General features: G+C 43.4%; 1 protein-coding gene across 2 annotated transcripts in view; it reads left to right on the top strand.

Annotated features, from left to right (window-relative positions):
- The first annotated feature begins 428 nt into the window (after positions 1 to 428).
- The window catches only part of MVP (major vault protein), a 33897-nt gene continuing 17003 nt past the window's right edge, over positions 429 to 17322 (top strand). Inside the window, exons 1-8 of one of the 2 annotated variants that reach the window (XM_032236784.1) lie at positions 447 to 513; positions 649 to 693; positions 1207 to 1341; positions 6262 to 6457; positions 7523 to 7646; positions 10040 to 10171; positions 10272 to 10366; positions 13681 to 13917. In XM_032236784.1, coding sequence (XP_032092675.1) covers positions 1220 to 1341; positions 6262 to 6457; positions 7523 to 7646; positions 10040 to 10171; positions 10272 to 10366; positions 13681 to 13917 — 906 coding nt within the window. In that variant the 5' untranslated portion in view covers positions 447 to 513; positions 649 to 693; positions 1207 to 1219. Of the gene's footprint in view, positions 514 to 648; positions 694 to 1206; positions 1342 to 6261; positions 6458 to 7522; positions 7647 to 10039; positions 10172 to 10271; positions 10367 to 13680; positions 13918 to 17322 lie in introns of both variants that reach the window. The other variant, XM_032236785.1, reaches the window with a different exon arrangement.

Here is a 17322-nt window from a genome sequence, read left to right as displayed (position 1 = left end):
TTGCCCCCATTTTACAACCTTTCTTACTCAAGTTGTTAAGTGAATCACTGCCGTTGGTAAGTTAGTAGAGTTTGTGAATCTGACTCCCCCCATTGACTTTGCCTGTCAAGAGGTCGTAAAAGGGGATCACATGACCCTGGGATGTTGCATGGGTCATAAGTATGAACCACTGGCCAAGCATCTTAATTTTGATTACATGGGCATGGGGATGCTGGAAAGGTTGTAACTTTGAAAAAGGGTCATAAGCGACTTTTTTTCAGTGCCATTGAAACTTTGAGTGGCCACGAAACAAACTGCTGTAAGTCGAGGACTACTTGTACTTTGGCAGGGCTATTATTTGGTTGCAAAACTCTGGATGACTATTAGATGCATTTGAACTCTGCTTCTCCTTTAACATTTTTTTTTGAACAGATGTAGTTTGCTCCACCTCTCAAACCAGGAAATAAATTTACTATATAAGAGGGATTCCAAGTCTAGGGCCTCCCCCTTAGCTACACAAAGCAACTCCACTTGGTAAGTTTAATTCACCTTCTTCATCCTTACCTCCTTATTTCCAGATTGGGATGGGCCATGCCTTTGGTAGCCCCCCACTCACTCCATTCCTTTTGTCATGCTAAGATTTCTTTTCTGTTCTTTTTTTCAAACTAGCCTTCTTTGAGCTAAGAAGTTTCCCAAAGCGCAGCATTGAAGATAGTGAGTGAAACTGACTTTTTCACCAGTTACGTCCAGTAGTAAGAAGACTCTGTCAAGGAGGAACGAGAGTTTTAGGGTGGATCTCTCTGGTCAACATCTGCACACTCAAAAACCCAACCCCCCCAAAACAGGAACGTTTGTGTGACTTTTTCGTTTTCACCTAGAATAGCAAACCTGACAGCCACGTTAGGCAACGATCATCTGCCCACCTTGAATGCCCAGCTCTTTAGCTAGGTTTTCCCGTAACTGCCCAAAGGGGTATGAATTTATGAAGCGGGTGTGTCGCTTTCCTTCCCCGAGGGCGCTGGTTGCTGAGTAAGCCAGTCTGGATTCTGGAAGGAATCAGCGCCTTGCTGAGCTTGGTGGCTAAGAGAGAGATTGCAAAGGCTTCCTTCAGAAGCCCTCGCAGTTGAGAGGAAAGCACGGGAGAATGACTGAGCAGGCATTCTTGCCGTGATTATTTTCTGGCAGAATTTCTAAAATCCCTTTGCTCTTCTTCTCTTTGCAACGCAGCTTGGGAGACAAAATGGCGAACGAGTCGATTATCCGGATCCCTCCCTATCATTACATCCATGTCTTGGATCAGAACTCCAACGTCACCCGCGTGGAAATCGGGCCCAAGACTTATATCCGCCAGGATAATGAGAGGTGAGTCCCGGCAGAAAGAGCCTAATCCGGGTGATATGATACTATAACCGCTAGGCAACTTTTCACACCTCTTCCTTCCTTGGGAAAATAGTTACCGCTCTTCCATTAACTAATTCAATAGTAACAGTAACTAACAGGTAACTAACTCAATAGCTTCCTGTTGCGAAGCTCCAGCCGGGAGGACCGCTCCGATTTGTCCAAAGTTTTGCAACAAAATAGAGGTTTTCTATTCGCGTGCGTAAAAGCAGTTCTTTTTGCTTTTTTCTCAAAACTTTCCGCAAGGGGGCAGTTGCTCAGTCTTCCCGCTGAGACCAAGAATTAATCTTCAGGGGGAGCTGGAGAAGGGGCAGGGAGGGTGGGGTAGTCTTTGCTGATTTTTTTCAGGGACTGGGCTACTATAGAAATTACTATTACTGGTAGGAATGTCCACACTTGCCAACTTTTAAGACTTGTGAACTTCAATTCCCAGAATTCCTCAGGCAGCTGCTGGCTGGGGAATGCTGGGAGTTGAAGTCCACAGATCTTAAAAGTTGCCAAATTTGGAGACTCCTGCTCTAAATTTATTAAATTTATATGCCACCCATCACACTATCATTCCACCCGAGGCTGCTTACCTTGTCATAAAAGCAGAGACAGAAACACTTATCACAATTAAAGGTAAAGATTCTCCTCGTACATATATGCTCGTTCCTGAATCTAGGGGGCAGTGCTCATCTCCATTTCAAAGCCAAAGAGCCAGCACTGGCGGAAGATATCTCCGTGGCCATGTGGCCGGCATGGCTAAACGCCAAAGGCGCACGGAACACTATTACCTTCCCACCAAAGGTGGTTCCTATTTTTCTGCTTGCATTTTTACGTGCTTTCAAATTGCTAGGTTGGCAGAAGCTGGGACAAGTAACAGGAGCTCACTCTGCTACATGTCGCTAGGGATTCAAAGCACCAAACTGCCGACCTTCCTGATCGACAGGCTCAGCATCTTAGCCACTGTGTCCCTGCTATTAGAGTAGGAATGTCTAAACTTGGCAACTTTAAGACTTGTGCATGTCAATTCCCAGAATTCCTCAGGCAGCTGCTGGCTAGGGAATGCTGGGAGTTGAAGTTCACACGTGTTAATAGTAGCCAGGTTTGGAGACTCCTGCTCTAAATTTATTAAATTTATATACTGCCCATCACATTATCATTCCTCTCTAGGCTGCTTACCTTGTCATAAAAGCAGAGACAGAAGCATTTGCAACAATTACCATACTATAAAATTGAAATAAGTTAGGAACCAGAATGCAAATGCAGGTATTCCTCTATTTACAACAGTTTATTTAGTGACTTCAAAATTTACAGTGACACTGAAAAAAGTGACATGACCATTTTTCACACGTACGACAGTTGCAGCGTCCCCATGCTCACATCAAAATTAAGATCCTTGGCAACGGTTTCATATTTATGATGGCTGCAGTATCCCAAGGTTATGTGATCACCTTTTGCAACCTTCTGACAAGTAAAGTCAATGGAGAAACCAGATTCACTTAACAACCATGCACTAACTTTACAACTGCAATGATTCGCTTAACTGTGGCAAGAAAAGACATGAAAAGGGGGCAAAACTCACTAAAATGTTTCACCTAGTAACATAAATTTTGGGTTCAATTGTGGTTGTTAGTCAAGGACTATTTGTACAGTATGTGCTAACAAGACCTTTGAATCAATAATCTTGGGTGGGACTGGCAGATTAAATTGGGGCTTAGTTGCTTTGAGGAAGTGAACCTATCTGGTGCAAAGTTCCTTTGCTCATCAAAAGGCGGTTTCAAAAGTCATGGTTTCTTTATCTTGGGACAAATCCTCACCTTTGGGTTTTGAATGACTGGATCCCTTAACTCTCTTCTGGTTTTCTATTACCTTTGTTGGCACTTTCTTTGCAGCCACTTTGGCTGCCTGAGTAACCCTTCTTACACCAGGATGAGCAAAGAGCAGCTTCCGGAGCACCTGAAACCTTGAAAGCTATTTTGCAAGTTTTCCAAGAGTTGCAAAACCAAGAGATTTGCAACTCTTGGCAATTCTATGGGCCAGGTCTTTCCACAGTTCTTGATCTTTCACTACCTCTTTGAGTTGTTCTATGCTCTGGCTGATGTCGGCTTTGAGTAGTGTTACCACTCAAAGCCACCATGTTATTTGATTTCCTGGTTTCCTTTTACTGCTAACTCTTGCAAATGTAATTGCTTTTTGTGGTGAATTCTCCCACGTGTAAAAGATAAAGGAGTCCTATATATTTTACTATGTTAGTCATTGACGACTATAGGAAAAATTGCTCATTTCAGTTTCAAGGCCGCTGAGCCAGCACTGACCAAAGAGGTTTCTGTATAGAAAGTCAGCACCCACCCACCTTCCTAGAGAATGAAATATTTTGGGGAATATTAAAAAGGCAGGATAGAATAAAAAGGGAGGCAGAAACCAGCCCCAGCCTCCCTGCCCTAAGCAGAAACGGAGGAGGCCAGCTTTTATAGTATAGTCTTTGTTGTCATTGTACAAAATAAATACAACGAAAGTGGTTAGAAATTGGTTTTAGAAATGAAGATTTGGCAATCCAGTCAAAAAGACTGGGTCAGACCGAAACTCCAGATAAGCAATTAGGCAAGACAAGATTACCTCAGACAAACACCTAGGATTTGCATTTCCCCTTTTGCCTATAGAGCTATAGAGCCAGCCATGATCCCTATATGGCCCCCTAGAAATAAAAAAGGTATAAAGACCTACCCTACTGAGCTCAATTTTGTCAGCAGTTCCAGAATTGCATGCTGTGTGTCTGTTGGTTCTGTTCACCAATAATCCATGACCCTGTAGGAATCAAGGAAGATATAAAAAAACCCACCCACTCTGAACTCCATTTTGTCAGCTGCCCAGAACCACAAGCTGCCTGTTCATCAATAAATAGAATCTTTCTTTCCAATCAGCCTCCATTTTATTCGCGGCTTGGAACTGGATCTGGATTTTTCTTCCAACAGTAGTCATATGGCCAACATGATATTATGGAGCGCTGTTAACTTCCCAGCAAAGTGATATTTATCTACCTACCTTTGCATGCTTTCGAACTGCTAGGTTAGCAGGAGGAGCTGGGGTGAGGATGGCACTCAGCTCTTGAACCTGTACTTCCCCTGCAAGACATGGCCAAAATAAGTGAGATGCAGTTTTGTGATTTCGCATTCCAATGACATGTCTGATACTTTTGAATTTGAGTTTCCCATTGTTTTGAGATGAGAAATAGACAAACAGTGTTGTGCAACTGTAAAGAAAGGTTTTTTCCCCAATGTATTTTACTAACTTTCATTGCAAGATACAAATATTCTGTTGCAAATAACAAGAAAAAGAAAAATTTAGAAAAAAATGGGGAAAAATGACACTTCTGACTTTTTTCAGTGCAGTGGAATGCAAAAACTCAACTTTTTGCTTTCCATTTCACAACATTTCAAACCATTCCGTAATTACAAAATAATTGGGTATCAAAATTTCAGGATTTTTTCCCCCAGTTTTGAGCAAAAAGTTCAGAAGTAAATTTTTGTTTTGACAATTTCTAGCCAAAAATGGTCAATTTTGTGGCATCCATCAAAAACAATTCTTCCATTGTGGGAATTAGTATGTCTTTCCATCTCAAATTTTCTTACAAGTTCTTTGCCCATCAAGCCTGCAGGCTTCAAGGTAGTCCTCAATTTAGGAGCACAATTAAGCCCCAAATTTATGTTTTTAAGTGAGACATTTGTTAAGTGAGCTTTTACCCATTTTATGACCTTTCTTACCACAGTTAAGAAAATCACTGCAATTGATAAGTTAGTAACCTGGTTGTTAAGTGAATCTGGCTTCTCCATTGACTTTGCTTGTCAGAAGGTTGCAAAAGGGGATCACGTGATCCTGGGACACTGCAACCGTCATAAATACATGCCAGTTGCCAAGCATCCAAATTTTGCATGGGTGACCATGGGGATTCTATAGCAGTCGTCTGAAAAACATAAGTCACTTTTTTCAGTGCTGTTTTAACTTCAAATGGTTAGTAAAGGAACTGTTGTAAACCGAGGACTATCCATATGCCAAAACCTGAAGAGGTGAAGCTTGAACTCATCATCTTAATCGTGAACCAAGAAACCCAATATTTATTTCTCCCTTTCCATTTCCTCCACCATACTGGGGAAGGGAAGGAAGAGGGAATGGGAATAGTGATAGCTGGAAGGAACCTTGGAGGTCCTCTAGTCCAGCCCCTGCTCAAGCAGGAGAACTTATAACATCTCAGACAAGTGACTGTCCAGTCTATTCTTAAAACCTCCAGCGACTGAGCACGGTTTCTGAATTGTCCTCACTGTAGGAAGTTTCTCCTTAATTCCAGGTTGCTTCACTCCTTGATCAGTTTCCAACCATTGTTTCTTGTTTTGCCTTCTGGTATTTGGAAAATAGGTTGACCCCCCTTTTCTTTGTGGCAGCCCCTCAAATATTGGAACGCTGCTATCATGTCTCCCCTAATTCTCCTTTTCTTTAGGCTAGCCAGACCCAAAACCTGCAGCTATTCTTCATATGGTTTAATCTCCAGGTCTTTGATCATCTTAGTTTCTCTCCTCTGAACTTTTTTCAAAGTCTCAACATTTTTTTGGAGTATGGTGACCAAAAATTGGTTGCAGTATTCCAGGTATGGTCTTACCAGGGTTTTATAAAGTGGTACTAATACGTCACGTGATCTTGATTCCATGCCTCTGTTTATACAACCAAGGATTGTATTAACTTTTTTGACTGCTGCTGCGCATATATCCCTAGTGGGATATATTCAAATATATCCCACTAGGAGTTCAAGATCAACCTCACAGTTACTGTATTTGAGGCAGGTTCTCGCCTATCTGTACTTATACCTTTGATTATTTAAAAAAAAACAAAAACTCTGCTTTTCTCCAGGATCATATTAGCTCCAAAGAAGATGGTGATGGTTCCACCACGACATTACTGTATCATCCTCAATCCGGTGGTTCGTGGACTAGATGGGGCAGTCCATCTTGATGCTCTGGGGCAGGTCCGGCTCGCACATGCTGACTTGGAGATCAGGATGGCTCAGGATCCTTTCCCTTTATATCCAGGAGAGGAACTAAAAGAGGTAAGGGAGTCTTAATTTCTCCTTTCCTCAAATGGCGGGCGTGGCTTGGTGGTGTGACTGGGTGGGTGTGGCTGCACAACTGACTCACACACAATGTAAAAAGCAGCTGGACTTCACACAAAATGTCCCCTGCGACAAGCAGGAACCTCACAGACAATCAGGCACAGCTGATTGTTGCACAGCTGATTGGTAGTAAAAAAAATGCCAAAAAAGTTTTTAAAATATTCTGGGGATTGCTTGGCACAGCTGATGGCCACACAGCTGATCAAACTGTTTTTAGCATTCTTTTACTACCAGTTTAGGCGAACTGGCCTGAACCGGCAGCATTTCACCCCTGGCATAAGAGAATATGTGAGAAGATAGGACACTTAAGGAGGAGGATGGAATCATTACAGAAGGGATTGTTGAGTTCAGGGGAGCAGGGAAGTGTGAGAAAGAGACTCAGAGTAATTCTGGCTGATTGGTAGTCCTTGACCTATAGCCATTCATTTAGTCACCATTCAAAGTTACAACAGCACTGAAAAAAGTGGCATGACATTTTTTCATATTTATGAACATTGCATCCCCTTGGTCACATGATCAGAATTTGGATGCTTGGCAGCTGACTCATATTTATGAAGGTTACAGTGTCCCAGGATCAGATGATCATGTTTTACTACCTTTTGACCAGCAAAATCAATGGGGAAACCAGATTCACTTAACAACTGTGTTACTAAATAACTGCAGTGATTCACTTAACAACCGTGGTAAGAAAGGTCGAAAAATGGGGCAAAACGTACTTAAGAACTGTCTTGCTTAACAACAGAAATGTTGGGCTCAATTGTGGCTGCAAGTCAAGGACTACCTATATAAGTTATGCTGGAGAATTACTTTGGCAAGTTTCAAGATTCTGTTTCTGTTTATTCGGTTCAATTTTATTGACATTTTTGCTCTGTTTAATTTACTTGACCACTAAGAAAGATCTTTCCAGGAATCATGTTTCCTTGTGTTTGCCAGCCTCCCAAGGCTTGACCACTCCCTGACGTTGCTTTTGTTACTAGCTCTTTTGTTCATCTGCTTTTCTAGGATGTTACACCTTTACAAATTGTCTTGGCTAATACCGCCCTGCATTTGAAAGCTCTGCTGGACTTTGAAGATGACCAGGCAGCCAAATATGTTGCTGGAGATGAATGGTTGTTTGAAGGACCTGGTAAGTAGCAATTGTCAAGGAAGTAAACATGGCTTGGGAGGTGAGATTCAAGATTCAAGATTTAATTTATTTGTATGTCGCCCTTGGAAGAGCCAAGGTGGCGCAGTGGTTAAATGCAGCACTGCAGGCTACTGCTAGATCAGCAGTTCAGCGGTTCAAATCTCACCGGCTCAGGGTTGACTCAGCCTTCCATCCTTCCGAGGTGGGTAAAATGAGGACCCAGATTGTTGGGGGCAATATGCTGACTCTCTGTAAACCGCTTAGAGAGGCCTGAAAGGCCTATGAAGCGGTATATAAGTCTACTGCTATTGCTATTGCTATTGCTATTCTCCGGGAGGGACTCAGGGCGGCGAACAACTCCAAAGGGGAAAGGGGATACAAATACAGTACATGTAATTAAAATACACAAGAGTCATACAGCCATACAAGTCGAGAGGGGAGGGGAACTCATCAACCCCAGGCCTGCCCGCACAGCCAGGTTTTGACAGCTTTCCGGAAGGCCTGGAGAGGGGTGAGGGTCCGAATCTCCGCGGGGAGTTCATTCCAAAGGGCCGGAGCTGCCACAGAGAAGGCCCTCCCCCGGGTGGTAGCCAGATGGCATTGGCTGGTAGACGGAACCCGGAGGAGGCCGACCCTGTGCGATCTAATGGGTCTGTGGGAGGTAATTGGCAGCAGGCGGTCTCTCAAGTACCCAGGTCCAATACCATGAAGGGCTTTATAAGTTACGACTAGCCCTTTGAGATGTTTAGTCCTCTATATCTGGCTGAAGAACTGATCCCAATAACCCCAACTAGCATAGCCAATGGTGGGGAATCCTGAATGCACTACTTCAGCCGAATGTGGGGAGCATAGATTCCACACCCCTGGACGACACATGTAGATCTTTGCAGAAGATTATGGCTTCACTTGCCAGCATCTTTAGCTGAAACAAATGGGTATGAAGAAAAGTGAGGAATTCTGAGATTCCACAAAAGCCGTTTGCCAGTCAAATAGGCAAAACTGAAGTCAGTCAAACCCAATTGTTTTCCAGGAAACCTGGTGCCAAAATATTCCTCTGAATTCTCCCCTTCTCATTGCATCCCATATGAATGTATTTTTTCTATTTTTTAAAAATCCCGATTGGCTTTTAATCTCAATACAGGTAGTTCTTGACTTACATCAGTTCATTTAGTGACCATTCAAAGTTACAACGGCACGGAAAAAAAAGTGACAAGACCATTTTTCATACTTAACGACCGTTGCAGCATCCCCATGGTCACTTGATTTACATTCGGATGCTTGACAACGGGGTCACATTTATGACGGCTGCAATGACCCGGGGTCATGTGATCACCTTTTGTGACCTTCTGACAAGCAAAGTCAATGGGGAAGCCAGATTCACTTAACAACCGTGTTACTAATTTAACAACTGTTAAGTGATTCACTTAACAAATGTGGCAAGAAAAGTTGTAAAATGGAGTCAATTAACAAAAATTTTCATTTAGCAATATAAATTTTGGGCTCGCTTATCATAAGTCAAGGGCTACCTCGAGAAGTGTCAATGGTAAAAAAGAAAACATTGAAAAGGACTCTTCACAATATGTTTGTGAATAATTGCAGTATTAAAATGAAAATATGGATTCATATGATTTTTCTTCCCCAAATACCTTAGCCTATTTTACAAGGACTCCCCTCCCCCCTATGCACGGAACCAGGAAAAATAGTTTGCATTCTTTTTCTTCCTGTGTTTTTTGGCTTGACTTGACCAAGTCAGAAACCTGCGCTCCTTTCCAACCTCCACCACCCTATGGCCTTCTTTTGAGGCCGTTTTTCGAAAAAGCAGCCCTACGGGCAAATCGGAAGTTCAGGAACGGACTTCCAGTTTGCTCCTAGGTCCATTTTTCACCCTCCAGAAGCTTCAGGGGAGCTCTTGAGGCCTTCAGAGGGAATTGGGGGTGCGGGGGAGGCTAGAAAGCCTCTGGAGCCTGGGGAGGGCGAAAAAACTGTGGCAAAAATGGGGGAGCTGGTCATGTGCACATGCGGGGGGAGTGCGTTAGGGGTGTAATACGCCAGCACATGACCCCCCTGGTGCAGTGGTTAGGGTGCAGTACTGAAGGCCACTACAGCTGACTGTTATCTGAAGTTCAGCTGTTCTAATCTCACCGGCTCAAGGTTATCTCAGCCTTCCATCCTTCCGAGGTGGGTAAAATGAGGACCCGGATTGTTGGGGGCGATATGCTGACTCTCTGTAAACCGCTTAGAGAGGGCTGAAAGCCCTATGAAGCGGTATATAAGTCTAACTGCTATTGCTATTGCTATTTGGCATGGGAGCCAAAAAAGGTTTGCCATCACTCCTCTGCCATAACTGAGTTGGAGCCCAGTTAGTTCATCTAGTAAACCACTGTCATTTCCAGGAACCTACATCCCACGAAAAGAGGTTGAAATTGTGGAGACAATCCTGGCCACCATCATTCGCCCCAACCAAGCCATCAAACTTCAGGCACGGAAGGAATGCAGAGACAGGGAGGGGAACAAACGTGTGACAGGTATCTTTCTGATTTCTTATCCACGATCCTATGAAAGGACAGCTTTAATGTGTGTTGTGTGCTTACATCTTGAGTTTCCCATTCCCACCCACTCCCACAGGTGAGGAATGGATGGTGAAGAAGGTTGGGGCTTACTTGCCAGGTGTATTTGAAGAAGTAGTTGACATTGTTGATGCTGTCATTCTGACTGAAAAAGTAAGTGACAGTTTTGTAACTTCTAGTGGTAGGTGGTGGTTAAGGGAAGTAGGGTTGTTGGCCCCATCTCTGCCTCCCACACAGAGCACTCGTCCGAGCCATCCCCAGGCTCCAGGACTGGCCCATGTTCCTCCCCAACCTGCTCATTGTCCAACGCTGGCGGGCTGTGCTGGCCACTGACGGGCCACAACAAAATATCCCTTGCCTAACACGTTTGAACAAAGCTCCTTTTTCAAGGCTAGTTGGATGGAAAGATGTACGGAAGGATTTTTGCCTGGCACAGCCTTAGAGATTGTGTGAATTGCTCCGAAAGACAATATCCTAGACTAGTTAGACAAAGAAATAGCTTCCAAGGAGCACGATTTGCCCAGTGACTCTAGGGCCTTATACGATAGGACAATATTCCCAGGGGAATGTTTGAACTAGACACCAGTACCAATATTCCCTCTAATTTTTTTCCAGTGTGCGTGGAAAAGTATAGTGTTTGACACATTTTTATGCCTGAGCACCTGAATTGTTTTCACCCAAGACAACAACAAAATCAGTGTTATTTGAAACTCAAAGTTGTTTATTCAATGTACCCTCTTAATTAAAAGTGTTATATAATATATAACTATATAATATATAGTAAGTTGAAGACTACTTGTATTCAAGTTCAATGGATGACACTCTATGGGAAAAGGATCAAAACTTCCCTCTATCCACATTTTCCATACTGAGAATTACTTTATATGCTTTATACTTTCCCCCTTACTATCCAATAGTCTGCAGTGATATTATCAAGTTATGAATAAATTATTAATTGACATGGATTAGCAATTTGGGTTTATAAAGAAACGAACCTATTATTTACTGAGTTGCATGCATACAACATTTATATATCGGCTGGCTGTAAACTACAGTATATTTAACCATTTGTTTTTATATGATGATCCAAGAACTGGAACCATTTGATGTATCAATACTATGGATGGTAACACCTAGCTGACCATGACTGATCCCCAAAAAAGCTAGTAGACTCTGTACTGCTGCCAAAACAATCTACATGGAGGTAGATTGAACTTGCTAAAGAAATCTGATCAGTCACCTTTGAGAGGATGAACCAACAGAAAATAAAGTTGGTTTTCAATATATTAAATGACTCATTTTATATACAGCCCTTTCATATGCAAATAATATAAAAATGCATGGAATGTGTGATGAAATGTTGATTTGTAAGTGCTAATTTTCAGACGTAAAAATACAAAGATGCATAAAAGATGCGAACCAATACCGTAGGTCAGTTTTCTGTTTCCTGAAAATTATCCCTTTCTTCTCTTGTGCCATTGGTAAAAAAACAGAAGACTAATTCAAAGCATTTAAAAAGAAAATGCATACTGACAGCATGCAAGTGTCAGCAAAGCCTTCCCCTGACAGATAAGGGAAAGAGGTATATGACCCTGCACTTTCAGAATCAAACAGAAAGAAATCCCCTCCCAGACTAAACGTGTCTGTGTGTTTTGCGCCTATACTTTGCAATACATAAGTGCAACAGACCGACCAGGAACCTGAAATCCAACTGCTTCCCCAAAGGCAGAGTGCTCTAGTGTGCTTCCAGCAGCCCTTCGGGGCCGGTGGTCCTGTTCACGATTATCACAAGGAAGCCCCGCTCTGTTAAGTGGAGATTACTTTCAGGAAAACAATTTGCGGACTCGCCGCCTGCCTTAATGCGCTCACAGCTTCAAAAAAAGTCCCGGATAGATGCCAATAAGTGACGGGGGCTGCAGGTGCCGGGCAATTGAAGTGCTCCACTCTACCCAGAGGGAAGGAGGAGGCAATCATCAGGAGCAGTCACAGTGTCCGCCAGGCCACATGGCAAAATGGATGCAATGTGCCCATCCGAACTGAGGCACGAGCCGCTGCCGCCACTATTCCCTTTCCACACCCACCTCCCTCCCGTCCATCGCACATTTCCTTCTGCGGAGGCCGAGTCTACCCCTGAGACGCTTCTGCCTTTTATTCATGACCGCCTTTAAGTTGCTCGTGCAGTGATTGGCTGGGCCTGCCGAAAAACGGAACTGGCTTGGTAGCGCAACCACTCCTCGACAAGCTTGAATAGAGTCCTGGACCAGAAGCTGCTGGTGGTGGCAGTGGGAGAGGGTTTTTACCTGCCCGGCTTGTCAATTCCTCTCAGTCCTGAATTGCATGACGTCATTTCAGCTTCGTTGCTCGCCCCAGCTGGGTAGTTTCGTTTCAGGGAAGGAAGGCAGCTGGCAGAGCTGAAGATTGATCACGCTAAAAAAACACTGCACAGCAGTTGGAAACTGCTGCGCGGCGTTTTCCTGACACATGTGCGGCCGCGCAGCTTAGAGGGAACATTGACCAGGACACATGGTACTGAAACACAAGTTTGCTGGAGGAAAGGCAAGCCTAAAGAAGGGAGGGGTTTTGGTCCCATCTTGTACGCTTAAAATATGTGTGGTTGGATGCGACAAGGTTTGGAAATGATGGCCTCTTTATGACTCATGGACTTCAAAACAAGATAGAGACTCTCTTGTATGGATCTTGTGGTCTTTCCCTGCTTTGCAAGGCCTTTTTTCCTTGAGTGAGCAAGCAGAAGAAAGCTGTTTTAAAACCTCGGGTCACGAACGCTTCTGACCATGACCAAATCGGGTGCTGACCAAAAAATCCACTGAATGTTTCACTCTGGTCACAAACACATCCTCGGGTGATGATCAAACACAGCTGCAGCAATTTCCCCTTCCATGCCATTTTTTTTGTATGCACATGCGCAATCAGTCTTGCATCCGGTCACCACCAAATCGGGTTGCAACTGAAGTCCTGGAATGGATTACAGTCGTGACCAGAGGTTCCACTGTATGTTATCAGATGCTGATAGATTAGTCTTACACCACTGATGAACAGAGAGTTTGCAGACCAACATTCAGTGGTGTGTTAACCATTAAGCAGACGAAGCATGTGCTTAGGGCACCGGGCCCAAAGGGTGCACCTCAAAGTTGAGAAAGAAAAAAAAGCCCAATGAAGATTTGTATAATGTGCGCCAAGATTTGTCAGTGCTTAAGGCACCAGTGAACCTTAATCCGCCACTGGCAACATTTTCTGAGAGGGTGCACAGTTGCCATTGCTGCCTAATATTTGCATTCTTGTCTGTTTCTTAGTAAAATTTAATCAGAAGCGACATTTTGGCTATGGCTTAAACCCTACAAGATGTATCCTTTGTATGAAGAGTCAGATTAATAACAGATAATGTTAAATCATAAAAAGGGGCCTTTCCAGTAATATATATATATATATGCTTCTTTTGCTCTTTGAAGAAAGCACTGCACCTCCGGGCCACCAAAACGTTTCGGGACTCTCAAGGTATCGTGAGGAAAACCGGAGAAGAGTGGTTGGTCACCATGGCGGACACCGAAGCCCACATCCCTGATGTTTATGAGGAAATGCTGGGCATTACTGACATCACCACCTTGAACAGTTGCCAGTATTGTGTAGTTTGTGACCCGATAGGTGTAGATGGCAAACCTCAGCTTGGGCAGAAGAAGGTCATTAAGGTATGTATCTTTATCTCGGAAGCATGAAGGGCTCTAATGATATGCAGATGGTCCTTGACTTACGGCCAAAATTATGCCTAAAATTTCCATTCCTAAGTGAGCCTGTTGTTAATTGAACCTGGCTTCCCCACTGACTTTGCTTGACAGAAGGTGACAAAATGTGATCACATGACCTGGGGGCACTGCAACCATTATGGAAATGAATCAGTCGTGACCCGTCAAAACCGCGGTCCACTAAAGCGCGCCCGATCAAAGCGCGTACGTGACGTCATCAGCAGCGCGACAAATAAAATTAAAAATAAATTAAATTAAAATTAAAATAAAATTAAAGCAAGCCGATTCACATAAAGGTTAGGGTTAGGGTTAGGGTTAGGTTAAGTGTTAGGGTTAGGTTTAGGGTTACGTTAAGCGTTAGGGTTAGGTTTAGGGTTAGGTTAAGGGTTAGCGTTAGGTTTAGCGTTAGGTTTAGGGTTAGGTTTAGGGTTAGGTTAAGGGTTAGGCTTAGGGTTAGGGTTAGGTTTGGGGGGGTTAGGGTAAGGTTTTCGCATTAATTTTAAATTTACCACTCACAGCGTGCCGTTTTCGTCGCGCTGTGATGACGTCACGTACGCACTTTCGTCGAGCGCGCTTTAGTCTAACGCGGATTTGTGGTGGAACCGAATCAGTTGCTAAGCATCTGAATTTTGATCATGTGACCCAGGGGTGGGTTGCTGCCGGCGTTACTACCAGTTCACTGCGCGCGCAATTGCTTATAAATTGTTCTGCCATTGCGCAGAACATTAAATTAGGACTAAAAAACATGCCGGCAACGGCATGGGCAACCGGGGAACTGGTTCAGGGGCATGGCCAGGCTACCATCCCTACCAGTTTGGCCACCCAGTCACAATTTCCACTACTGGTTTGCGTCAACCAGTGTGAACCAGTAGCAACCCATCTCTGACATGACCACAAGGCTGGTGCAACTGTCATAAGTGAGAAAAATGTTTATATGTCAATTTTTTAGTGCCGTTGTAACTTCGAATGGTCACTAAATGAATGGTTGTAAGTCAAGGACTGCCTGTACTATCATTCAGTAGGGTAGCCCTAGTGATTATAACATAACTCCTTAAAGCAGTCTATCCTTCAAGAGAAGCTCCTATTGGGAGGCAGATCAGGAAGCTGTTATGTTTTTTTATTAGATGCTACATCCATGGTAAATTATTTGGGAAGTAACCTTGATAGTATCCACAGCTCCTGTTCTCTTAAACCATGTTACTCCAGAGAGCAGGAAAGCGATTGCAAGCGGAACAAATTTGGGCTAAACATTAGGATAAACTTGCCAGAAAGCACAGTTCTGATAGCATGCAATAGTATAGTCTTTATTGTCATTGTACAAAATAAATACAACGAAATTGGCAATGAACTCATTAAGAAATGAAGCGGTGATCCCTTCTTTGCTAAAAAAAAAATGCAGGTAGTCCTGGACTTACAACCTGTCACTTAATGACCATTCAAAGTTGTGATAGACTTGAAAAAAGTTACGATGTGTCATACTACCCATGTCATTACATTTCGAGGGCTTGGCTTGCGTTTACAATCACCTGCATTGTTCCTCAGCCACATGATCGTGTTTTGTGGCTAATCACCCCTTGAATAAGCTCAGTTTGGACTTGCAACCATGTGATTCGCTTAATGACTGCAGTGCCGTGTTCAACAACAGTTATAAAAATGTTCATAAAATCGAGTCTGAGTACGGGGTGACTTACTTATGACCACAACGACTTAACGAACAAAATTTGATGCTTAGTTGTCGTTGTAAATCGAGGACTTCCTGTATTAAGCTCCGTTTTCTCTGTTTTCATTAGGGATATTTGAAATTGGCTGGCAAATTTTGTTGCATAGGCAGCCCTGAATCTCAGCCACACTGCAGTCTAATTTCAGTAATGGGATTTTGGCTCAGCTTGGGGAATTCAGAGGATGGGGGAGGCCTCTTGAAGGCTTCAGTTCCTTATTCCCTCTTTTAAACTCTCTCCAAAGTGCTAATTGTGGGCTGGGGGGGAAAATGGCTATCTTTTTCTGATTATATAACCATGTTACTGATCAGTCTTCTGCTGCCTTCGTCCCGTCCCCCCCTGCCAGCTTTTCAGATCAACCCATTTGTGTTTTAGTACATCAGTTGCAGTTACTGCTTAGTATAATTAACAAGAAATATAGACTTGTATTCTTTTATATAATAGCTGTACCCTGCATGCATCCTTACATCTTTTTTATTCTAAAGGCTTTTTGCGTACAGTCTTCTCTTACTGTTACAGGAACTGAGAATTTAAACAATGGAGAAGTAATTTTGAAATAGTTAAGATTTTCCTATGAGGACCTCGTAGAATCTCCCAATTCTGTTTCACCTCTATCTATTTCTTTCTATCTACTTCTATATCCGAGTAGACATGAGCATGCGTCCCTTTAAAAAGGGACGCAGTGACTCAGTGGCTAAGATGCTGAGCTGGTCAATCAGAAAGGTCGGCAGCTTGGCTGTTTGAATCCCTGATGCTGTCTAACGGAGTAAGCTGCCATTATTTGTCCCAGCTTCTGCCAACCTAGCAGTTCGAAAGCACGTAAAAATGCAAGTAGAAAAATAGGGACAACCTTTGGTGGGAAGGTAACAGTGTTCTGTGTACCTTCGGTGTTTAGTCATGCCAGCCACATGACCACGAAGACGCCTTCGGACAGTGCTGGCTCTTTGGCTTTCAAACGGAGAGGAGCACCACCCCCTAGAGTCAGGAACGACTAGCATATATATGCAAGGGGAACCTTTAAACAGTAGTTAAAAGTGATCCATTGTGTTCCTGGCTAGTTTGGTGAGGCTTTTACACTATGTATAAAATCCTATAGGTTTTATAACACTTGCTCCATTTTTCCCATCCGGTGTGTGTCCCTCACCTCACAGTTGCCATTTGCAGAGGCATGCTTCAATCTAGAAAAGTCACAGATCAGTTGCTCACTTTTGTCCTCCTGATTAATGTGTGTGACAAACTAAGTGATAACATTTACCCAGCCTTGTCTGTGCTTTGATGTTAAACAAGGTTGGACTTGATCAGTACTTGGATAGAATTCTGGAACTGCACACTAGACTTGAAAAATCAAAACAACTTCCCAGAAAATGGGAGTGGCAAACTAATTGTGTAATGCTGCCAAGAAAACAGGGGAGCACGATGGCTCAGTGGTTAAAGTTGTGAGCTTGCCAGCTGGAAAGCTGACAGCCTAGGTTTGAGGCCCAAGTGCTGTGTGACAAGGTGCGCTCCTGGGCTTGCCTCAGCTCCTGCGAACCAAGCAGTTCAAAAGCATGCAAATTCAAGTAGATAAATAGGTACCACATTCTATGTGGCTAGTCCTGCTGGACACATGAGGCAAAATGCCGTCTCTCAAGCG

The sequence above is a fragment of the Thamnophis elegans genome, chromosome Z (assembly GCF_009769535.1).
Source record: "Thamnophis elegans isolate rThaEle1 chromosome Z, rThaEle1.pri, whole genome shotgun sequence".
NCBI classification, from domain to species: domain Eukaryota; kingdom Metazoa; phylum Chordata; class Lepidosauria; order Squamata; family Colubridae; genus Thamnophis; species Thamnophis elegans.
The sequence above is the reverse complement of the archived record's forward strand: the minus strand, read 5'-3'. Positions and strand labels throughout refer to the sequence as shown.